Source organism: Marmota marmota, unplaced genomic scaffold (genome assembly GCF_001458135.2).
Source record: "Marmota marmota marmota unplaced genomic scaffold, marMar, whole genome shotgun sequence".
Lineage (NCBI taxonomy): Eukaryota > Metazoa > Chordata > Mammalia > Rodentia > Sciuridae > Marmota > Marmota marmota.
Genome location: NW_026000294.1, coordinates 1,252,683 through 1,277,608, shown reverse-complemented (window position 1 = coordinate 1,277,608; position 24,926 = coordinate 1,252,683). Strand labels below are relative to the sequence as shown.

The 24,926-nt window shown below is 38.3% G+C and overlaps 2 protein-coding genes, 1 long non-coding RNA gene and 1 pseudogene across 4 annotated transcripts in view; 2 read left to right on the top strand and 2 right to left on the bottom strand.

Moving 5' to 3' along the window:
• Positions 1 to 3,533: 3,533 nt before the first annotated feature.
• On the bottom strand, positions 3,534 to 4,366 carry LOC107155643 (annotated as a pseudogene).
• Positions 4,367 to 4,833: 467 nt separating this feature from the next.
• On the top strand, positions 4,834 to 5,250 carry LOC107155644 (barrier-to-autointegration factor-like). Its single transcript, XM_048797228.1, is given in 1 exon segment — positions 4,834 to 5,250. A coding segment is annotated over 1 exon segment (417 nt).
• Positions 5,251 to 7,254: 2,004 nt separating this feature from the next.
• LOC125614443 lies at positions 7,255 to 8,683 on the bottom strand. Its single transcript, XR_007345032.1, has 2 exons — positions 7,607 to 8,683; positions 7,255 to 7,458 (listed from the first exon to the last, which is right to left on the bottom strand). It is a non-coding gene; the product is annotated as an uncharacterized LOC125614443 (long non-coding RNA).
• A 23-nt stretch (positions 8,684 to 8,706) lies between these two features.
• Ogt (O-linked N-acetylglucosamine (GlcNAc) transferase) overlaps positions 8,707 to 24,926 on the top strand; it is a 29,904-nt gene continuing 13,684 nt past the window's right edge. The window contains exons 1-5 of one of the 2 annotated variants that reach the window (XM_015501624.2): positions 8,707 to 8,968; positions 12,099 to 12,279; positions 13,256 to 13,499; positions 19,900 to 19,968; positions 23,227 to 23,343. In XM_015501624.2, coding sequence (XP_015357110.1) covers positions 8,932 to 8,968; positions 12,099 to 12,279; positions 13,256 to 13,499; positions 19,900 to 19,968; positions 23,227 to 23,343 — 648 coding nt within the window. In that variant the 5' untranslated portion in view covers positions 8,707 to 8,931. The remainder of the gene's footprint in view (positions 8,969 to 12,098; positions 12,280 to 13,255; positions 13,500 to 19,899; positions 19,969 to 23,226; positions 23,344 to 24,926) is intronic. The other variant, XM_015501626.2, reaches the window with a different exon arrangement.

Sequence of the window (24,926 nt, the reverse complement as noted above, 5' to 3'; positions counted from 1 at the left end):
TTTTTTTTTTTTTTTTTTTTTTTTTTTTTTTTTTTTTGTACAGGGGATTGAACCCAGGGTGCTTAACCACTGAGCCATATCCCCAGCCCTTTTGGGGGACAGGGTGTTGCTGAGTTGCTAAGTACTTTGCTAATCTGCTGAGACTGGTTTTGAACTCATAATCCTTCTGCCTTAGCCTCCTGAGTTGCTGGGATAATAGGCGTGTACCACCACGCCTGGCTGTTTTAGTGTCTTATAGTAAATCTTTCACATAATATGTGACTTATACCAAATAGTTCTCTTCACACAAAAACAGAAAACATTGCAATATCCCTTTCTTTCTGTATGTAAATTTAATTAATTTCTTGGCAAATATTTTTATTTGTATTGATACACTACCAGAACCTAACAATTACATAATTGTACCATTTTTCTTTAGAGTGTTTTGTATTATGCATACACAAAAGTGCATCAAAAATTGGCTGTCTGAAATAGAAGGGTATTAATATTTGCTATCCAAAAAAACAAAAAGTACAAATTTAAAACAGATGAAAAAATCAGAATAATCACAACACTAAATAGCTAGATCTTAAACACATGGTAGCTCCAAGAAAACACAGGGAACAAGCTATGTCCACATGACACAGTCCAAAGACCTGGGTGCATCATGGTCTCATAGGTAATATATGTAAGTGCTTCTAGAAACATGGAGAAGCCATTTTAACACTTTTTAACATACAATGGCTCTCTTACAATACTGCCATCTAATATAGATGCACAGAGACTTTTTATTCATCCTAGATGTATATTTTAATTGTTTACAAATAGATAATTTGCTAAATAATAATTATTATTATTATTAGTTTTTGGTGTGGTACTGGGGATTGAACCCAGAGGTGTTCTACCACTGAGGTACAGCACCAGCCCTTATTTATTTTGAGATAGGGTCTTGCTAAATTGGTGATGCTGGCCTGGAATTTGGAAGCATCCTGCCTCAGCCTCCTTAGTCCCTGGGATTACAGGTGAGTATCAACACAACTGGCTCCGAATTCCATCTTATTAGGTGAAAACTTTGTAATGGTGCAATCAACATTTCACTAAAATCAAATATCTTTTCCCTTTAATTAAAAATACCATAATACCTTTTCTTTTTGCAGTGCTGGGGATCAAACACAGGGCCTCAAGGTCTATACCACTGACCTACATCTTCAGCATCTATACCTTCTCTTGGTAGTATTTTACTTCTGACCTTAAAAAAACACAGGGAAAGTGGCTACAGTAATGCACTCCTGTAATCCCAGGGGCCCAGGAAGCTGAGGCAGGAGGATTCCAACTTCAAGGCCAAACTTAGCAACTTAGCAAGGCCCTACACAACTTAGTGAGATCCTGTCTCAAAATAAAAAATAAAAAAGGGCTGGAGACTTAGTACCACTGGGTTGAATTCCTAGTACACAAAACCAAAACCGAAACCAAACAAACAAGGACTGGGCACGGTGGCACAAGCCAGTAATCCTAGGGACTCAGGAAGCTTAAGCAGAAGTATCTCAAAAGTTTGAGGCCAGCCTCGGCAATTTAGTGAGACCCTGTCTCAAAATAAAAAATAAAAAGGGGTGGTAATGTGGATCAGTGGGAGAGCACTTGACTACTATCTATGTGCAAGGCCCTAAGTTAGATCCCTAGCACCACACACATACACACACACTCACACACACACACACACACAAAGAGGGACTGGGATTGTGGCTCAGTGGTAGAGCTCTTGTCTAGCATGTGTGAGGCCCTGGGTTCCATCCTCAGCACCACATAAAAAATAAACAAAATAAAGGTATTGTGTCCAACTACTTCTAAATAAATAAATAAGGGGGGGCATGTGGGGATACAGTTATGTTTGAATGATGAAGACATTAAGTTTGACTAAACCCTTTATTTCTGTGTTTAAATGTGGGGTAAGGATAGGATAGGAAAACTTATAAATGACAAAGTAGGAAGAAACATCTCAAGTTACATGTTCCATCTGAGAAGGACACATTTTTAAAGTTGTGTAACTGAAAACATTTCTGAACAAGGCCATTTCAAAACACTACATTACAGTCATGTGCAATGATGAATGCACTCTGCACCTAAAAATAACTAAAAAATTTTTGGAATAGTCGCTATACCCCCCATGACTACTGATTCAGAGAAAAAGTGATTAGTGATTTTAAATTACTTGAGACAGCTAAATTTAAAAGAAACAGACAAGACTCTTTTTAATGTCAATATATATGGTATGCAATAAAATATGGTTTTAATATTTTCCACTATTTTTCAACTAGAGTCTTTCATTGGAGACAAGGGTGAAATCCAGCACATGTAATAATAACTACATTAAAATATATGAATTAAACTCCAAAACAATGTTTTTTTCTTTTTAAACAATGTTTTATTTTTATCCAAATCTATTTAAACTTTGTATAAATTTTAATGTTGCAAAAGAATCCAATCTGTTTATGAATTTAGTTGGACAATCAAGTTCTACCTAATATAATGCTAAGCAAATGAGATTGATAAAAATTTTCTAAAGTATACACCAAAAATACTATCATAGGAACCTAAGAACATCTAATACTTCAAATCATAGCTCTTGTTGTCTTTATTTTTATTTACTTATTTTTTTATTTATTTATGTTTTTGGCGGACACAACATCTTTGTTTGTATGTGGTGCTGAGGATCGAACCCGGGCCGCACACATGCCAGGCGAGCGCGCTACCTCTTGAGCCACATCCCCAGCCCTCTTGTTGTCTTTATATTATACCAATTTGTATCAGAGTTTAATAAAATAAATGGCAACAATTTCCAAATTGGTAGCATACTTTTTAAAAAAAGATTTTTAAAATGTAAGGCCATTTAAAAAAATAAACAAACCAAGCCAGGCATGGTGGAACATACCTGCAATCCCAGTGGCTCTGGAGGATGAGGCAGGAGGATTGCAAGTTCAAGGCCAGCCTCAGCAATTTATCAAGGTCCTAAGCAACTTAGTGAGACTATGTATCAAAATTAAAAACAAAAAGGTCTGGAAATGTTGCTCAGTGGTAAATTGCCCTGAGTTAAATCCCCAGTACAAAAAACAATTCAGCTTTTCACAACCAAAATATTAGCACAACCTTAAAATAATTTAGAAAAGGGTGTTCTAAGATATGTTGCAGATCTGTTTTATTACCCAAAATTATGTTAATTCATAATTCTAAATTTTTATAAAGTATAAGATTAAAATAATTTTTAGTATGTGTAAATTCTGTATTTTATTACATAGGTATGTTTCTTCAACACTATCTTTTAAAATGGATTGTTTAGAGACAACATTTATTCTAAATTTTTCATTCATTCAACTTTATTTCTGGTTGAATCCACATGATATGTGCTTTCAATGCATAAAATCATAGTGGATCTTCTACACATACAACTGAAACAGTTTGGGCAGCAAAAGATTTTTGTAACAATGAAAGGTTATAAATTGTATTTCAATCCCTTTTTCTTTATCTCAAAGTGAAAGATGTAGGGTTCTCATAATCCCTCAGTAATGCTACTCCCGTAAATAATCCTTTGTTTTGTTTGTCACAGAAAGTTTTTAAAATAAGTATATTCTGGTAAGCTGACATAAAACAAATGACACACGTACTGCAATGAATAAACTTATATGAATTGTGATATTGGATTGGTCTATCAGAGTAAATTGCAGATCCCGGAAATTGAGACTTTGAATAACAATAAAGCTCCATTTTCAGAGTCTCTGGTTGAATGTTTAATTAGATCAACTAATTGTCCTTCCACATCTGGTTGTTCATAAAAGCAAAACCTACAATTCGAGTGTTCAATTCTAGTGTGAAGTGTTTTACTATAGAAATGAAAGCTTGAGCTTAAAAGATAATGGTCATTAGAACTATCCTGAACAAAAAACGACCACCTAGCACATTTGCTAGCTTCCACTCTGTCTTCTACCATGTGATTGGTCCTGAATACCAACCTTGTTTTGAAAGTTTGTCAGCTCTGTAAAGCTTATCAAAACCACATGACCACTATTGCACGGATTCATAAACTCTTGCAACCCTAGCAACAGAGTCAGGATCAAAATTCAAATGATAGTGCATAGTTCCAGACACACAGAGGTCTGTGGTGGTGAGTCCATTTAAGTTCCTTTGGATTTGCTTAGTGTGCATTGGAAGTAGCAATGGAAAAAGTAAGGGATGTCATCATGACTCCCTTGGGCTCTGCAATGATACTCCTATGATGCAGTGAACAAGTCATTTATAGACAGGCCCACAAAGATTGCTGAGGCAACAATCATGTCCTGATCTATCTGATTCTCATATTTAGAGAAAACATTTCTTCCCACTTTAGAATAAATTTCAGAAACTTCCATGGGAAAACTGTCTAGACAATTGCCATAAATTCCTTTCAAATGAAACAGATTCTAGTCTAAAGGCACAGAATACTGAAACCAGTCTTAAGGCCTAAGTCCAATAACTACAGGCATGTTCACCAAGGCAAAGATGCAAGTCTCCATTCTGAAATTCTGTACTTTTTATGAATTATTTGCTTTTTTTAAAAATTAGTTGTAGATAGACACAATACCTTTATTTATTTTTATGTGGTGTTAAGGATAGAATGTAGTAAGGCAAGGGCTCCATCACTGAGCCACAACCCCAGCCCCTTAATGCATTATTTTGTTCTTTATACACAGTCTCAGGCTGAAGATTGTGAAAATCTTTTTGAATATCATTCCATGATAGACTTAGATTGGAAGAATAAACCAAGACTTTGCCTCTCGCCTCCACTGGATCTCACAATTTGTTGGTCAAGAAACCAAGTGGAGAATGAGAGCATTAAGCTCAATCAAGATGACAACCTCCCTAAAGCACGGAGACTTTGTGGCAGAGCCTATGGGGGAAAAGCCAGTGAGGAGCCTGCCTGGGATTGGTGAAGTCCTGGGCAAGAAGTTGGAGGAAAGGGGCTTTGATAAAGCATATGTTGTCCTTGGTCAGTTTCTGGTGCTAAAGAAAGATGAAATCATCTTCCAGGAATGGCTGAAGGACACATGTGGTGCCAATGCCAAGTAGTCCCAGGACTGGTTTGGGTGCCTTTGAGAATGGTGTGATGTTCTCTGGGGAGCCCTCAATCTCCAGTCCTATTATCAAGTCTCCAGAGTTTGTATCCAAGTGGAGGCTCTTTGTCCTCTACAAAGGAAAAGATTGCTGTTGTTGTCTTTGAGAATTCTCTCCCCTCACTATTGAATTTTTGCTCTTGCATGCAACTCCCTTTCTCTTTCCCCTGCCAGTTCCATCCATGGAAACCTTTAACTAGCTTTTCTGATTGGATTCCTGGCCCCTTCCCCATCTTTACCTCTGGTCTGCTTGATGCCATTTAGCTCCTTTTTTGGCAATAACAGCCAATAAAGTCAGTGGCCTTCCTAATAAAAGAGGAAAGAAACCAAGTAGGAATTCAGAGGGAAGGCGACCTTATTAGTCTTTGACAACTTTTTCTTGTGTGTGTGGTGCTGGGATCAATGGGGATCTAACCCGGGGGCTTGTGCATGTGAGGCAAGCACACTACCAACTGAGCTATACCCCCAGCCCATTTTGGCAGCTTTGTTTTTCTCACAAGGCATCCTCATTGTGGAGAGCTCAGGAAGGTGTACTCTTGGTTGCCTTTCTGCTTTTGTTTTGCAAAAAGCCACCATTTAAATTGTATCCATCAGCCTTTTCTTGTTTGACCTGTTTTTATTTTTCCTTCACCTTTTTCATCTTCACTATTGATGATACAGCTGGCCATATCTTTAACATAGTGGCTACCAAATAAGGAATCATTTTTTCCAAATTGATTGGCTAGTGATGGTTATAGTACCAAGAAATCAGTTTTTTTTTCCTTTTATTCAGGTTAAAAGATTTCTGGAAGTTTTATTTTATTTTTTTCTTGTGAAGGTTTTAGTCTTAAAAAGGTCTTTCTGGAATACTTACTATCACTACTTATCTGGAGAGTGTGGGAGGCTGTATCTGTGTATTTTTTCAGCTTCACTTAACCTTTAGGACCATTTTCCAGCTGCTTTGATGGAGCAGCATGTCTCTCCACTTCCTCCTCCAGTACTGGTGCTACTACTGCACATGTGTTTTAAGCCCTTAAATTTGTGGCAATTTGTTAACACAGCAACAGAAAATAGGCCATTATTGGTGTTATTTGAGTGGCAAAGTTTGGGACTGAGTTGAAGAAGTAGTTGATTTATTTACAGATGGTTTTAAATTTAGAATTCCTGTATGTAAAAGGTAGCAAAGAAAACAAACAAATCAGTGTGAAAGAGAAAACACAAAAGCACCTCCTTCAATGCTCAGGTCAAGTGTTCTTCATCTACACCCTCCAGTCTGAAGTGACTGTTCCCGCCCCAGATATTTAGAAACCAGTGTATTTAATTAGCATATTTAATTGCCTAAATAATAATCTTCTGTATTGTTCTCCAGTGGCTTTTTTTTTTTATGGGGAGGGTACTAGGGATTGAACCCAGGGGTGCTTAAGCAGCAGGTCACATTCCCAGCCCCTTTTTATTTTTTTGAGACAGCTTCTTGCTCAGTTGCCTAGGGCCTTGCTAAATTGGGGAGACTGGCTTTGAACTTGCGATCCTCCTGCTTCAGCCTCCCCAGCTGCTGGGATTACAGGCATGCACCAACACGCCCAGCCCCAGTGGCTTTTTGTGTCTATCAAAGTAGGCTTCAAATTTCTTGAGGGCTAGGAACTTGTTTTGTTCATTTTATGTTTCCTATAGTGCCTTGAACATAGAGATTCTAGCAAATGTTACTAGAGTGGCTGAAGAAGATATGCTTGTCTGATGAATAAGTACTTCACACGCAACCTTCCAGGAGTTATTTCTGGAAGGCACCTGGTTGGAGTTCTTCAAGTGTTTTCTTACTGAGTCACGGAGAGCTCCACCACCGCTTTCCATAGCGGAAAAATGTATCATAACATCCTGTGACTCTTCTCTCAGGATAAGAAACCATAGACTACGAGTATCTGTAAGCTAAATAGTCTGCCCGACTGAGAGCATGACCTGGCATTTCATAAGAAGAGTTCTGCCTAATTAACTAGTACCGCCTAATCACTAAGGCATAAACATCTGCCACAGGAATCTGAGAAGTCTGTTTTAAAATTTGAAAAGCCGGGGCACTTGTGTGTGTGTGTGTGTGGTTACTAGTGAAATCAAATTACAAGACAAGGTTGGTGCCCAATTTCCAGGAGAGTTTGTGTAGTGAATTTTGTCTTTTTCACTGCATGATGTGATTTTTGATTATTGGATGGAAAAATTAACATTATGATTTTTTTCTGTGTTCATATCCATAACTAACAGTTTGTCAAGTATATCTAAGAAGTTGAGCATTCATTATGTCCCTGAATTGTTATTTTTTGATGTTGTCAAGGGACTAGGTAGTAGAAAGACTATCAAGAAATTCACTGACCTGGTTTCTTTTTTTTTTTTTAATATTTTTTAAATTGCCAATGGACCTTTACTTTTATTTATTTATATGTGGTACTAGAATCGAACCCAGTGCCTCACACATGCTAGGCAAGTGCTCTACCACTGAGCCACAACCCCAGCCCCCTGACCTGGTTTCTTAAATTAAGGACTTTTTTGAAATCACAAGGCTCTGAGACATCCAACTTGTAGCCTCCAGTGGCTTGTAATAATTTCTTGCTTAAGTGACAAGCTACCTTAAATCTTTTCTGGAACAAAAGATGAGGCATAAATTAATAACAATGTGACAAAATTGAACGCTGGACTTGAAACTGCAGGAGGATCATAAGGGCTGATTTGTTAAAGGGCAATTCATGACAATCTAGATTTAGGCAGTGGACAAATGAATTCATTTAGCATTGTTGAAGTACCTTGAGCTTAATGGAATCACAGATTGACGATTTGCAGGGCTATTTGGTAGAAATGAAGTCACTGAAAGTCACGAATTTTGACAGAAGTGGATCATTTTTAACATTTTTATAGTAGCTTTTGGTGTGCAAACTCTCATTATGTCCCCGAGTTATTAAGCATTTGCCCTGTAACTGTGGGCAAAACTCGCCCGAATACCGAAACGATTTTGAAATTTCGGGCTATGGTACCGAAATCTGAGATGTTCGTGTTCATTTGACCCTGCGAAAGTATCAGTCTTTTTCCGCGAAGTGCTTAAATCAGTGGGTGGGGTTAGAATTACGGCGTGTTCAAACCCGAATCCTCTCCCCCATCGTTTCAAACAATTACGTCTTTGAAATACAATCATTTGAATTTACTTGTTCTGAATTGACCCATCAGCTTTGTAACTATCCTTTTCTGCACGAACAAAGTTGGCTAAACTTTTTTAGACGCCTCTGGCATTTCTGTTAACATTGACATTATTGAGTAGGTAACAAACAGACTTATACTTTACCACTTTGGCAAAAATGTATCCGACGTATATGTGAATTTTTTTTACCCCTCCGTTTCACTCTTGAAAAACTTGGGACTCGCCTGCTCCACTGAATGCCCTAACTGGAAGTCGGGTTGACAGGGTTGTCGCATGCGCTCTCGACACAATCATGTTTGTCGCAATGGGCCCTGCGCGGAAGGTTACCTAAGACCAGTGACTTTAATGATAGTCATTTGGTTGGTAGCGCTGGTTACCGTGCTACCTCCGCGAGGGTACTTGATTGTAACAGAAAGTAGTTCCGGCCCGTGTTGTTTCGGCCGAGGAGCCGTCGCCGCCATTTCAAGACCGTGAGAGGTAGATGGCCAACTAGAGTTCCCAAGGTTCGAAGCCTGTTAACTGCTGCTGCCTCTTAAACCTTCCAAAACACTGATATAGCTGCTGTCCTCTTCCTACTACCTCCAGAAACATTCTTGCCAGTAGTGGCAGCAGTTGGAGTCAATTACCCCCTTCTTGCTCTCCCTCAAGAAGCTCCAGATGGCGTCTTCCGTGGGCAACGTGGCCGACAGCACAGGTACCAGTGTCCGGTTCTATCGTGGCAGACACCCCTTTGGGGTCTGGCGCGGTCCTGTACCTTTCATCACTCCCTCCCTGCCCTCTAACCATCCCCATTACATCGTGGTCTACTGGCATCTGATCAGGTTTTCCGCTGTCGTCTGTTCCTCAAACATTTTCGCTTACTTGTTTGCTTGCTTGCTTTATGCTCCTTTCTTTGCTTTTTTTTCCTTTAACCCCGTAAATGTTCTAGTCTTCTACTCTCTTCGGGACGCTTTTAATCACACGTGCGCGCTTAGAATGTCTTGGAATGGACTGCATTGGAATCCTTGCCCTTTCAAAATCCTTCGCAACCGTTTTCTCCTTTAATTCCAGCTCATTGCCCTCTCCTTTCCCTCTCCACCTCCCCCTCAAGCCCTTTCCCCTTAACTACATTTGGTCTTATTCTGCCAATCCAGGGCGGGGGTGCCATTTCGATGTAATCATATTCTCACTTTGCATCACGCAAAGACCATCAAAAGCTCGTCGATGTGCTTCAAGTAACCTCAAGAAGAGGGGACATTGAGCAGCACTTCGCTGGGCATCTTTATGGTGTTCTTTCGGTTGAGCGGTCCTGGTTTAGATTGGAAATTTCCAGGGGTTCCCTGTGCCATCGCCCAATTCCACTCGCTGCCCCCAGCTTGCGTGTCCCACCCAGTCGTCCTTCCCCGCCCGCGGGGAACCACACCCTTTCCTTCGCGAGGTTGCCAACCCTGTGGTCCACTTCCTATCCTTGGGAGGGAAATCACCCTGGTGCGTTGCTTTGCGTTGACCACCCTGCCCGCCCAATTTTCGCTTTGTGTTACTTTCTCGATGTATTCCTCCGCCGCCGCCTGGGTCTTCCATCCCCATTCTTTGGCCCAGTATCTCTTTATTCATAGGGTGTATATTTTTTTTAAGTTTCCATCTTTGCTTGAAGAGTTTGTAAAGCAACTGGAGTGTAGCTGCACAAGTGCAAGGCGGTTGCCCTTTTAGACAATACAGTCTCGTGCATTTGGTACTAAAAATAAGAAAACAACCAAATTATAGGAGTGTCCTTCGGCTGCCTTTCCATATTGAGATTATTTGGGGCGGGAGGGTTTCGGGAATTGGACTGTGGTTCTAAGATTTCCCGTGAGGTGGTGGTGGTGGTTGTTATTGTTGTTTTTGGCGATTTCGCAGTTGAGATGTGTCAAGGGTTTTTGAGTTACTGTTTTTTTTTTTTTCGGGGGGGGGGTCACTCAGTAAGCAATAGGTGAATCTTTTTTAGTATCCTATCCATAATTGTACGGAGTGGGATCCGTAATTAACCCGTTCTTCCGTCCCCATTCCCTCACCGTGATTTTTAAAGATTTTAAGATTCTGTACTAGAGTCCTTATTTCCGTTATTTGAGGAAGTGGTCATGCAAGTGTTAAAATAGAAGATAAGCAGCTTTGAAAGTGACAAAGTAATGTGTTAAATTAAGGAGCTAGGAAGTCCTTAGACTTTTCTAAAATGTAATTTTCTAGTTTCTATTAGATATAACCTCCCCCAAGTTTGAACGCAAGTCTTTTCTGCTCGTTTTTTCTTGGTCAGCTGTGCATTCTATTGGGAAATTTACTTTGCTCTCCGGAGTATCCAGAACACTTTCAACTCTGATGATTGGGGAGCTAGGCTCAAATTTGAGCTTGTCACTCTGACCTTGGTAAAATTAAGTAATGTCTGTGGTTTCCCATTCCAGCCTTGTAGTGAAAGTGCTGCGGTTGAAATCCCAATAATGTATCACTGTTTAGATTTACCATTGAGACTTAAGCTGGTCTCCTCCCCCCTTCTGAGTTTTAGCTATATTCTTTATCATTATGTATCTGAATTAATTCACACACAGCAAAGTGTTTTTATTTGTAATTCATTCTGTTGAGTTTTATTCAGTGTCTTATACTGTAGCATTTTCCCGTTTTTTTTTTTTTTTTTTTTTTAAACCTTTGCTAATAGAATATTTTAGACTNTTTTTTTTTTTTTTTTTTTTTTTTTTAAACCACTGCAGTGCTTGCTTATTATATAGGGTTGTTTGCAATGCCTTCTTTTCTCAGTGCCGCAGCTTTTGGAGAATGTTAGTGCTAAGACCAGTGTGGGTGGAGTTTAGCTAATTTAGTCTCCTTGTGAGTTTGGGATGGTAGAGGAGCAGTATATTCTTGCTGTGTGTGTGTGTGTGTGTGTGTTTTGAGATAGAGTCTTACTAAGTTGCTGAGGCTATTTTTGACCTTGCCAATCTCCTCTTGCATCACCACACCCAGCTTTTTCTCAGGTCTTTTTTTCCCCTTTATTTTATTTATTTATATATTTTTAATGTGGTGCTGAAGGTTGAACCCAGTGCCTCACACGTGCTAGGCAAACACTCTACCACTGAGCCATAACCCCAGCCCTCAGGTCTTTATTTAAAATGTTTGATGGCCCCTTTAAATATTTTGGCTCTTGACAAATGAATTCATCTTGTTTATCATCTGTTTTACAAATAATGCCTTGCCTTTTTAGTTTTTTTTTTCCTTTAGCTTTGTCTCTAGTAGTGCTCTCCTTAAAAAAAAATTAAATTGTGAAATATAAACATATCAATATAATAAGTTTAAAACACATTTTGTGTCCCCATCCACATTAAGAGATGCTTGAGATAGATTGTTAATATTACCCCATCCCATAGAAATCCAACCTGAAACATGGGACAGAGTATTTAAAGTTTCTCGGTAGGTTATTATGACATTATTAAATCTTTGTGACTTTTGCAGATTGTACATTTAATATTTTGTTTCAGTATGTTAACTAAGATATAAGGAACAATTATTAGTGAATCTTCAGATGCTACATAGAATTTAGAATTTAGAAGTATAAAATATTTCAAATGTAATCTCATTTGGAAGTAAATATTCCCATGTGGCTTGGAAAAGAAAGAATTAATGGATGAATTCTAAAGATACCAATTCTGCACCTGATGTTAACTAGGGGTTATAAATAACATGCAGAACACTCTAGTGCTTTACATAGTTTCAAGCATTTTCATCTTTAAGTTTAATATACCATATTTTTACATTTTTTTGTTTGCATTTCTAACTTTTTGTTTTCCCCCCTCCTTCCCTCAAATGTTTTGATGATTCTCCAGAACCAACGAAACGTATGCTTTCCTTCCAAGGGTTAGCTGAGTTGGCACATCGAGAATATCAGGCAGGAGATTTTGAGGCAGCTGAAAGACACTGCATGCAGCTCTGGAGACAAGAGCCAGACAATACTGGTGTGCTTTTATTACTTTCATCTATACACTTCCAGTGTCGAAGGCTGGACAGGTAGGAGATATGGGGGGTACCTACCTCTGGGTGCTGAGCTTAAAAAAATGATACTTAAGTATTTGAACTTGAATTTTTCCCTGTACTGGGTTTCAGTTAACGCCAGCAACACACATCTGCTCTTTTGCCCACTTGTGAAATGCTTGGCTGCCTGTTTTTCTCCCTTCTTTTGTGTGGTGGTAGTTATATTATCAATATGACTAGGGACTTTTTCTATATTTTTCCACCTGGATCTGCTGCTTTATTAACTGTCTTCAGGTAACAAATTATTCTTAGTGTACATCTGAGCATCCAGTCTTAAGTTTACAAGACCTGTCAGCTTGAGGAACTGAAATGCACAGAAATGATAATGTGTATGCTGTGCATATGTAGTTCATGTTGGAAATGCCATCATTGTTAAGAAGTGTTGCTTTTAGCTAATCAGTTGAATTAATCAAAAGAATTTTCTCTTGTCCTTTTAATAAATTGTCATTCTGGTGTATTTAAACATTTAAAGAGGTGCATCATTAAATCTTACAAATAGGAAATGAGACTCACACACATTCTCAATATTAATGATCATGATTTACAGTGTGGCAGTTTGGTAGTAAGACTCTAAGAAGAATTTAATAAGGGGCTGGGGTTGTGGCTCAGTGGTAGAGTGCTCACCTAGCATGGGTGAGGCACTGGATTCGATCCTCAGCACCACATAAAAATAAATGAATAAAAATAAAGGCATTATGTCCACTGACAACTAAAAAAATTAAAAAAAAAAGAATTGAATAAGAAAAGGCTTTCTAATTTGAAATCTGGAATGTCTTCATTTTTGTAAAACCGATTTCTAACATTTTTTTGCTCTGCGCCAGTTAAAAGATAATGTAATGTTACATAATTAGCAATAGCACAGGATCTTCAGAAACTGTTACAGTTGCATATGGGCCGTGCCTTCTTTTCTGTAATATGTATACCCATGCATCAACACTTTCACCTTTTCCAGATCTGCTCACTTTAGCACCCTGGCAATTAAACAGAACCCCCTTCTGGCAGAAGCCTATTCGAATTTGGGGAATGTGTACAAGGAAAGAGGGCAATTGCAGGAAGCAATTGAACATTATCGACATGCATTGCGTCTCAAGCCTGATTTCATCGATGGTTATATTAACCTAGCAGCTGCATTGGTAGCAGCAGGTGATATGGAAGGAGCAGTACAAGCTTATGTCTCTGCTCTTCAGTACAATCCTGTAAGTAAAGTTTTAATAATTACCTTCCCTTCACAGAAAGTCCCCCAGAAACACCATAATTGATACTGAAATTGTTTTGCCTGTAATAAAGTCAAGGGTTTAGAAATGTTTATGTACTTAAAATGGTGAAAATGCTTAGACCTGGTCTGTGTTAAGAAATTTGTCTTATATACCAAATTATGTTAAAAAGCATAAAAATTATCCTTATAAGAAACTGTCAATTTTTTATAACATCCCTAAAGTACAAGACATATGACATTGTTTCTTTAAGCTGTTTTGATTAACTTGGGATACATTTTAATAGGTGTTTGTAACAGTTACTTGATTTTTCAAGGAATGGTAGGTAAAAGGTTTTAATATGTAAAATAAATTAAAAACAAGGTGCTAAACAAGGCTACAAAATTTGTTGCTCAATAGCCTATTCTCTTTCAACATAAGAGAATTGAGGTGATAGTATCCACACCAGGGTTGGTGTTTTTTTTTTTTTTTTTTTGTGCTGGGGATTGGATTGATCCCAGAGGTGCTTTACCATCCCTAGCCCTTTTTATGTTTTTATTTTGAGACAGGGTTTGTCTCAGTTGCTTAGAGTCTCACTAATTTGCTGAGATTGGCCTCAAATTTTAAATCTTCCTGCCTCAGTCTCTGGGATTACAGGTGTGCACCACCATGCCTGGCTCACACCAGGCTTTTAATTCTTCTTCTTCTTCTTTTTTTGGTCTAAGTTATAGATGTGTTCTGGAGAACAGGTAATATATCCAGGTCCAGAGGGCAGATATAAGTTCATAAGCTTCAGACATAAGTTATTTGGTCTCGGAGAGATACAAAAATATAAGCCTTGCCCATATGACTTTTGATGTAGTTAGGGAAAGTAGATGTAAACTTACGAGGTAAGTGATAAAGAGAATGGTTGTAGGAATCCAGAAAAAAGTTTAAGAATATGTTCCCAATCTATATTATTAACATTCAGTTTAATAACAACTCTGGAATTTGTAAACAGTTATTACTACTAATATTTACCAATTATTGGACCTCTTTTTTTCCCCCTGGGTTGGGGGGTACTGGGGATTGAACTCAGAGGCACACTGAGCCACATCCCCAACCTGTTTTTTTTTTTTTTTTAATTTTGAAGTAGGGTTTTACTAAATTGCTTAGGGCTTTGCTGAGTTGCTGGGGCTACCATTGAACTTGGTGAGCCTCCTGAGATACTGGGATTACAGGCGTGCACCACCACACCTCGCTTATTGGACTTCTATGTGCTTAGACGCTGCTAACTGCTTCAGATGATTTTTTTTTAATCCTCACAATGAGACTTCAAAGTAAATGGTATTAGTTCTAATTTTACCAATTACAAAAAGAAATAGACTCAAGGGTTATGTGACTTTCTTGTGATCATGTAGCTAGTAATGGTGAAATGGATGTTAAAACCTGATCCTGAATATCTTCAAAGCAAAAGTTAAAGTGAAAAGAAATAAAAGATAAGAAGGGGATGCTGTGCTCAGTGGGCACTCACCCCTCAAGGCAGCCCTTGAGCACAGTTTGAAAACCATTGACCATATACTGCTGTCCCTTAATCCCCATTTTATAGGTTAGGAGACTGAAGCTTACTTTAGTAATTTGCTCAAAGATCTGAGAATCTTTCCATTGTGACATCTATGAACAATTATTTTTTTCAGTTAATTTTGAAATCTTAAGATTTTTTTTAAAAAAAGAAAATTAATTGCTTTTTGAATGGATCCAGTGAAAATTTCTAGTCATTCCTCATGGATATAGCTAATGACAGTAAGTTCTTGTGTATCATTTCAGAGATACTCATTGTATGTATGTATAAATTTGAGTGACTTTTAATTTTTATTGCTGTACTATCTAACTTGTAACCAATAGAAAGTTTTGGGCAATTGTACATGAGTTGCCATTGGGGCCTGGACCCCATTCTTCCCAGTGGCTCAGGGCTCACCTCTGTACCTAGTTGTCACAGTCCAGTAAGTTATTTTTCTTTATTAATCTGGGTTGTACCCTTCACTTGTGCTGTCTTGTACAACTTAGGTCTTGACTGATTTTCATTCTGATTTCCTTGGCTCCAGTTTTTAGTTGCCTTTGCATGTAGTAGAGCAGCCAGCCACTGCTACTGATAGTATACCAAATCATAGGAGTGTATTGAAAAGGGAAATCTAAAGTGGAAGACAGAACCATGTTAATCTGTTAACAGTAAACTTATCATCATGCCCTACCAAAGAAGTGAGATAGTGCTAGAATAAATTATGGAATTATACGGGATTGTGCAAACTCCCTTGATTACATTAAATATATTATGGTGATCATGTTTTAATTTATTTCAGGATACCTAGTCTAAACTAGATTTAAACTTACTATCAAAGGCTTGATGTCAATATAGTGCTGATAGAATCTTGAGTTCCTTATGTGTGGTGCTTAAATGCATCATTAATACATTGTGACCGTGAGTCATAGATGCAGTTGGCATTCTAAGAAAAATAAAATCTGATTGTTTAATTTTTGTAGCAGTGAAAAAATGTTAAGGTACTTTTAACCTCTTTTCAGCAGTGTTTATCTTTTAAGTTGGTAAATATGTCAGTTTATAAGTTATCCCCCATGTCTTGATAATAGAAAATACTTGTAAAACATAAAGCTGTTTCATATTTTTATATTCTGAATTATCTTCAGTAATGTGGCATGGTGTAACAATTTTGCTAAAATTTTAGCCCATTATATTTAAAGGTACTATTGTATTTGGTGTTCTTTCACATGATGGCTCACTGGAGTTGCCCATATCTGGCAATCCCATTTATAAATTAAGCATAGGATTGTTTTCTTGTATAATGATTGTAACCCTGAGTTGCTTTAAGCAGCTCTATTTCTGAATCTATAGGTTGTTGAAGCATTACTTCTGCTTTGATGGTGCATAGCTCTGAGAGCTACTGGCATCCTAACCATCATGTGTTACTGTCATGTATTGTTGTGAATCTCACTTATAAACTGTGGAAAACCATATATTTCTATTCTTCTCTGTTCAGCTTTTTGTTAAGTTTGTCTTGAAAATGTCACATTTAAATATTTGAGTGCCTTTTGCATATATAGTGCTTGGTTAGGAATTGGAGAGATGTGTTGTGGGCAGAAAGTTGTGGGTTATTATATGAGACAGATCTGACCCATAAAGGAAAAAAAGATGTAAGCTCCTCGGATGATTATCGTTGGAGAGTATTAATCAGAAGATTTCCTCGAGTGGGTGCTTATAACCTAAGCATTCTGTAGGAAGGTAAATAGCAAGTAGACTTCCTTGGCTGAAGTGGTGAGTCAAGTAGTAACAAGAAGTGAGTGTAGTAGAGCAGAGTCAATTGGAAGATTTCAAAAGAATAGAGAGGCTGAGGAGTTTGAATTTAATTTGAGAGGCAATTGAGAACTACTGCAGGTTTTTATCGACCTGATTTTACTTCATGTGTATGTATATATAGAGATGTTATGGGGGGTAAGACTGGGGGCTTTAGGGGTCAGGAAACAGTTGCAATCTTAGGAGCAATAGTTATAAAGGAAAATCTTATTTCTAATTCCTTACCTTTACTTTATTTATTTTTGGTGGTATTGGGGATTGAACTCAGCTCTACTATCAAGCTACTTTCCCAGCTCTAGTCTTTATTTTGAGACACAGGGTCTCCTTAAGTTGCCAAGGTCTTGAGCTTGCAATCCTCCTGCCTCTACCTACCCAGTAGCTGGAGTTAAGCCATGTGACACTGTGCCCAGCTAATTCCTTACCTTTATTCACACTGTTTTCTCTTGTTTGCAATGCCCTCTTCCTTTGTTAAACCTCTACTCATATCTTTCAAGGATAAGTTTAAACTTCTCCTTTGAGCTCATCTACTTTTACTACTGTGTGGACATTTAGTATGTGTGTGCCTTGTCCTTCTCTGTAGATTGTAAGCCCCTCGATGGTAGAGGATTCAATTAATTTCTTTTTCCTTCAGTTTCAGGCATCCTATTGAATAAAGTTTTTCATGAAAGATATTAATCTGGGTACAATGGGCCAGGCTTTAGAAATGTTGATTCTCTTAGCAGATACTGTTTGTGATTTGACAGATGAAGCAGAATTTGTTGCCGTAGGTTTTGAAATTTTGGGGAGAATGGTAGTATTCTTGCATTTTCTTTTTTTCCCTCTCATACTGGGGTTTGAACCCAGGGGCGATTTCCCTCTAAGCTACATCCCTATCCCTTTTATCTTGAGACAGAATCTTACTAGGTTGCTTAGGTCCTTGCAAAGTTGCTGAGGCTGGCCACAAACTTGCAGTTCTCCTGTTCTTCCAGTTCACTGGGACTTCAGGTGTGTGTATCTGCACCTGACTATTCTTGGCATTTTGTAAACATTAGGGAGATATATATGCATATGTTTGGATCCCCAGAATTAGATTTCCCTGTTATGTTTAATATGCCATACTCTGCCTTTTTCTAAAACTGCCTTGTTGATTATCTAAAACATCTATTTTTAATGATAGGATTGTGTTAATTTCATTTAATATGCTGTAATGGATCTTGATGATATAACTAAATGACAGATATATTGTTAGGATGTGATTGGCATCCATTCAAGAGTTTATAGAAACTAGAGGGAAAATTATGTAACAGTTGGCTAAAATGTGTAGCCATTGTTGGAGAGTTATTCTGAGACTTCTGGTTATTATGGCTCAGAAAAGGCATAGGAGTTGGTAATATTCCAAAGATTTATAGCCACAATTAAGTAGTAGGAGTTTGAGCAGATTGGATGATACAGGCATGCCAAAATGGATAACTTTAAAGTGTAGGGGTAAAAGCATACAAAGGTAGATAGCACCATTATAGAATCCATTGCGTCTGAGACTACAAATAGGGCTTAAAAGTGCTTAGATTAATTTGAAGGATGATAAATCTGTAATTAGATTAATGACACCTGTAGAGTTTTGAGGTTTAGTGTTCTGTGCTTAATGTTATGAGAGAAAACCATATACTTTCAAAATATCAGTCATTGCTTAAGGGACAGTACTGCGTCAGGTAACTATTAGGGTGCTCAACCCAGTATGGCCAACCATGAATTTTCTGTGGCAGCCAGTATACTTTATCAGCAAACATTTTGGTTTGCCTTGTGAACGGTAATATATAATTATAAAAGCTGCTTATCGGTAAAATTAATCAGTGGATTCTGGAAACCATAGTATAGTTGCAGAGAGAATAATATATATGGTGTTTCTTTGGCACAGTTGATGAAACAGCACATTGTAGGAATTAAGGCACTTTGACCCATGGAACCATTTGGAATGAGAAGTACACTTTGTATTGCTATTATCTCTGCTTGTCGACTAATAGATTTGACTGACAAAGGCAAACAAGGACAAATAAAAATATAAGCTCACTGTTCTGATGAGTGTCTCATACTGAGGAATGGACTGGCGAGTCAGATGACTAGAAACACAATTGAGCTGCTAATAAAAAAGCAGAGTCAACTGCTTTTCATTATTCACCCACTCAGCCCTGATGGCACTTAATAGTAATGAGTAATCTAGTGGCAGGTGTCAGGATTGAGGCTGTGGTTGGATGGTAATCCTTCTGCCTAAGAGCGAAATGTAGTCAAGGTTTCTAAATATGCCTGAGAGCCAAAGGGTAGGTTTGTTGATGGGTAATCACTTGCTAAGTGCAGTACTATTTTTCTGCTATGGAAAATTTTTGGTCCTTGATGCAGGAGTGATTCATCATAACCTTGAATAAACTCATCATAACCTTGAATAAAACAGCTGAATAAATATTCAATCATTTTTGTAACAACTGACGTTTGAAGAGGAAAGAGGCTCTTGTAAGGTCCCATAGTCTTTTATCTGAAACTGATGGGGTCAGATGCATTTCAAAATCCAGAATTTTTAGGATTTTAGAACATAACACCATATGTGAAACTCCCAGATTGGTCTAGAACAGCATATTAGAGTAAAAAACATATTTCTGCAGCAAAAGATGAGTGTTCATACTAAGTGAGAAATGTATAAATAGTGTCATGTAGACCTGGGTGTGGTGGTGCATGCCTATAATCTAGTGATTTTGGGGGGGGGGGGCTAAGGCAGGAGGATCACAAATTCTTCTTACAACTAAACAAGACCTTGTCTCAAAATAAAAAAGGATTGGAGATGTAACTGAGTGTTAGAGCGCCCCTGGATTCAATCCCCATCACTACACACACAAACACACAGTAAGTTTTGGGGGACTTTGGGGATTTGGAATTGAGGGTAAGAGACTGTGGTCTTGCACATAGGTTTGTCATGCAGTATATTTTGGTCAGTAATAAAATGGTAGAGAACTAAATGTGCAGAAGTGATTTCAAGATGTTTTGATCAACAAATCAGTGTAATTAATGACATTATCTCTGGGTTTCTAGGATTTGTACTGTGTTCGCAGTGACCTGGGGAACCTGCTTAAAGCCCTGGGTCGCTTGGAAGAAGCCAAGGTAGGTGTTTGATAGAACACATTTAAACATCAGTGTTATGAAAACTTGTACTTTTTTGCCAAGTCTTCAACTCTTCATTGAGCTATCTTCACAAAACAGTCCTGTGAAACTGAGGAAAACTGTCGACATGACTCGCCTCAGACTAGAGCAGGGCCAGGCTTTGGCATATCTGTTCTAAATCTGGGGGTAAAGCAAGAACCTGAACATTGTGGAGCCTTTCTGCTGAGCTAGATCATCTTTAAACAATGGGCTCCGTCATGATCTTATGTGGGAATAAATAACATTCCTTCAAATCTGAGGCTTGCCTGCTGGTGACAAGCAGAGCGCCTGTGATTTGGCTCAAGACTCCTGTATGATGCAGGTGCCATTGAAAATGCTGCTCTTCTAAGTCCTTTGTGGCTTGTAAGTGGAGAAGAATTTCATCCAAATGTTACCCTGTAATACTGGCATTTAAAATTCTTATTTAACCTTCCTCCCTTCATCTTCCTCCCCTTTTTTACAGTGGAAGAAAGGCTATTAAAATGATTGCAAATTAATAATTGGACTATCCTGCCCCTTCTTGTCCCCATTCCCTCCCTAAGTTCCTTTTTCCTCTTTTCCAATCCTAGTTGTCTACCTTCTTTTCTTCCTCACTTCCTTCTTTTATTCCTCCCCACCCACCTCCTAATAAAAAAAAAAAGAAAGACAAAGCTGGTTTGTTTGGGAAATGGACTGATCGAAAGAAAACTTGCCAAAGTGGAAAGGTGGCTTTTAGCATTGTTTCCAAATAATGAATTTGAATACCAGGTTGGGTTAATTAAAGCTTTTGGTATAATTTACAATTAAATTTATAAATGCAATTGTGTTGTTACAAGCCACCTTACGCAACCGCGCTGCAGGGGTGAGGAGTGGGGAGAAACCAGAATGCTTCTGAAACTCCCATCTGTTGCTCTGAGCCCCACGCGCATGCTAATGCGTGGAGTGTATGCGCAGCGTAGCTGTCTGTTTGCTCATCGAGGGAGGGAGAAGGCTTTTTAGCACCATCTAATGTTAAAAGGCACTAGTTTATGTGCATACCTCATAAATTCTGCTGCTGACACTTTGGAATAACCTTATGTAGGTTTCCAGTTAATGAACTGTAATTGATTTCAATCTTAGCTGATAAATCTAATTGGTAATTTATAGAACAAATATTCGTTATGCTTCTATTAATTGTCACTCCACCAAGCGGACAGCTAACATGAATTGCACTTCACTGCAGCTTTAGAGATCGGTTTAGGCTGAGACATTGCGCCTGCCTTAGGTTGCTGACTTCTTTATTTCAGAGCTCTGGAGACACCTAGTTTGAAAAATGTTATTCTGGTTTTTGTGAGAACTTAGTAAAAAGAAAATACTCTTGAGTGAAATGCAATGTATTTCTTTTGTAATCAGTGCATTTGAAAATTCAAGCCAGCATATTCCTAGTAGATGGAAACAAAATTAAGTTCTTTGTAGAAAATGAAGAGCCTTTCTTCCAGCAAAAATCCCTGCTGTATGCAATAGCCCTGATTAACCCTCTCCCTTCTGCATGTTTCCCATGTTACAGACTTGAGACTGTCCTCATTCCCATATGTAATAGACATCCAAAGAATTTCAATTGCTTTGTTGAACTTTTACTAATGATCTTGTTTTTATTTTCTCTCTTGTTTTTGGTTTTTCACCATTGATATTGTATTTAGAAGGTTTCAGGTGGGTGAAACCTCCTATTCCATGCGTAAGGTGCCTCGCTGAAGGGAGCTCGAGGCCTGGATCTAGGGCAGACACACAACCTCCTCCTCCTCTTCCAGCAAGGAACGCACCGAAAAGTCACATGATGAGAAATATGGTAACGGGTTTGTAACTGCCACAGCAAAACAATTTGCCTCCATGCCTGAATCTTCTGTCTTGTGGCTTCAAAAACAGCTTAAAATAATTTTATTTACAAGCAAGTTATGTAAGAGAATGTTTTATACTATAGCCACAATTCTGTCAAAGATAAGTAAAAGTTAATTAAGATATTAAAATTATTAGAGATAATTTACTAGTTAAAGCTTCTAACTCTTCTTGTTGTTCATTTTTTTTCCTTTTTTCTTCTTTGTTTGGATTGCAGCATTCTGCTCTTCTGATGATGCGCTGTGACCCTGCAGTAGCGCAAAGGCTGCGCAGCGTTAATGCGCATTGCGTGCGAATGAGCCCCTGTGAACGGTTGACTAGATGAGTAATCTGATTGACTGGCTCCCTCAGTCCTATTCTGTAGCCTTTTTGGATAAAATTGGGTTTTAACATACCTTGAGTCCAACTATCTCATTAAACAAATATTCTCTATGGGCCTGTCTAGTAGATTAATGGATCTGGTTGGCCGTTTGCTGCGTCTAGGGGTGTTCTACGTAGCGCAGCAGTTCGCAGCGATTGCGCAGTGCGATGCTGTTAGGTGGCGCAAGCGATGTTTGCGCTCGCATTACAGGGACCTCAACCTAGGTGCAATCCTGTCATGTGAGGTTTCAGCTTCAGTCCTCCATGGAATATAGGGGCATTATGAATTTGTAACTGAAAGTCTGGCTAAGATATCTGACTTGGCAGAAAAACATGTTTTCTCTAACTCAGGAGCATAGTTTTAATGTTAGGAACATTATCCAGAGCAGTATTTCCCAAAATGTGTTTCATAGTACTCTAATAAAATGTTCAATGAGAGAAGAGTTCCATGGTCAACTAAGTTCAGGGAATCTTTTAATAGTATTAAAGGCTAACGGAAGTCCTTGTAGAGTTGTAAAGAAACCTGTTTTCTATTTTCCTAATTTACTTGACCATGAAATCCTTTTTATCCAGTGATATTTTTTAACACCTCATAGAACACACTTTGGGAAATGTGAATACTTGGTCTTAAGTGGTTCCCTCTAGATATCACTTGAAAATGTAATCAGAGCTCTTAGGTGTTCAGGTAAGAAAAGTTCAGTATTAGAATTATAGCAACTGACCTCCCAATGAGTTCCAGTGTAAGGGTTGGTCATTGGTTGACAGAACTGAACATGGTGGTTTGCACTTGGGTTCTGGTGGCGCAGGCGCAGGAGCAGCCAGCTGTGGCAGCGCATTAGTTTTGGCGCAAGCGAGCCTATGCTGCAGGGTCACTTTTGACTGGTCAGAGAAGGAATAATGATATCACCTTCTTCCCCCCCCCCCAATCTTTTTTTTTTCCCTTTACAAATTTTCCCCTTTCCCTTTACCTCCTTCCCCTCCCATCTTCTTTCATTAACCCCTCCTAAGGCATGTTATTTGAAAGCAATTGAGACGCAACCGAACTTTGCAGTAGCTTGGAGTAATCTTGGCTGTGTTTTCAATGCACAAGGGGAAATTTGGCTTGCAATCCATCACTTTGAAAAGGTTAGTTATTAAATTAATAATTGGTATTCATGATGTACTTATGTGTGCAGAATGTCCTTACTAGAATTAAATAATTTAGGCCTTTACTTAACCAGCCCAGAATACCTTTGTTTCCCTGACAGTATTGCAGTATTTGCTGGATCATATATGATATGGCAGTTTTCCAGTTTTGCATTGAGATCGTACTTAAGTAACTGAAAGTTCTTTTTTAAAAGGGTAGCTTTACTTTGAAAAACCAAAGCTTCTTGATGAAAAGCCGATTCCAGATCTGGGGCAAGAAATGTACAAAATTTGTCTGAAATGCCTTGTCATACCAGAAAGCTTTGATGTATTTGTGTCAGAATGACTCAGTAGAGGCTCCCACTTTCTAAATGGGACTTGAGTATCAGTGGGAATAAAAACTGAAATATATTAAAATGTATAAAATATGTTTAAATCCATGAGTTCATAATCATACTAAAAAGACTAGTCACCTTTTGAAAAAGGTGAACTCTCTTTAACTCTATTAAGGAACAACTCTCTAAGAAAAAAACTTTTTTTTTATCCATTCATCTATTGAAGGGCATCTAGGTTGGTTCCACAGTTTAGCTATCGTGAATTGTGCTGCTCTAAACATTGATGTGGCTGTGTCCCTGTAATATGCTGTTTTTAAGTCCTTTGGGTATAGACTGATGAGAGGGATAGCTGGGTCAAATGGTGGTTCCATTCCCAATTTTCCAAGAAATATCCATACTGCTTCACATATTGGCTGTACCATTTTGCATTGTAGGAGTGTACCTTTTTCCCCACATCCTCGCCAACACTTATTGTTGTTTGTATTCATAATAGCTGCCATTCTGACTGGAGTGAGATGAAATATTAGAGTAGTTTTGATTCGCATTTCTCTAATTGCTAGTGATGATGAACATTTTTTCATATATTTGTTGATTGATTGTATATCATCTTCTGAGAAGTGTCTGTTTAGGTCCTTGGCCCATTTTTTGATTGGGGAATGGATAAAAAAATGTGGCATATATATACAATGGAATTTTACTCAGCAATAAAAGAAAATAAAATCATGGCATTTGCAGGTGAATGGATGGAGTTAGAGAAGATAATGCTAAGTGAAGTTAGTGAATCCCAAAAAACCAAATGCCGAATGTTTTCTCTCATATAAGGAGGCTGATTCATAGTGGGGTAGGGAGGGGGAGCATGGGATGAATAGATGAACTCCAGATAGGGCAGAGGGGTGGAAGGGGAAGGAAGGGGGCATGGGGTTGGATGGTGGAATGTGATGGTCATTATAATCCAAAGTACATGTATGAAGATACCAACTGGTATGAATATATTTTGTATACAACCAGAGATATGAAAAATTGTGCTCTATATGTGTAATAAGAATTGTAGGGGCTGGGATGTGGCTCAAGCGGTAGCGCGCTCGCCTGGCATGCGTGCGGCCCGGGTTCGATCCTCAGCACCACATACAAACAAAGATGTTGTGTCCACCAAATACTAAAAAAATAAATATTAAAAAAATTCTCTCTCTCTCTACCTCTATCTCATAAAAAAAAAAAAAAAATAAAAATAAATAGAATATATATCAA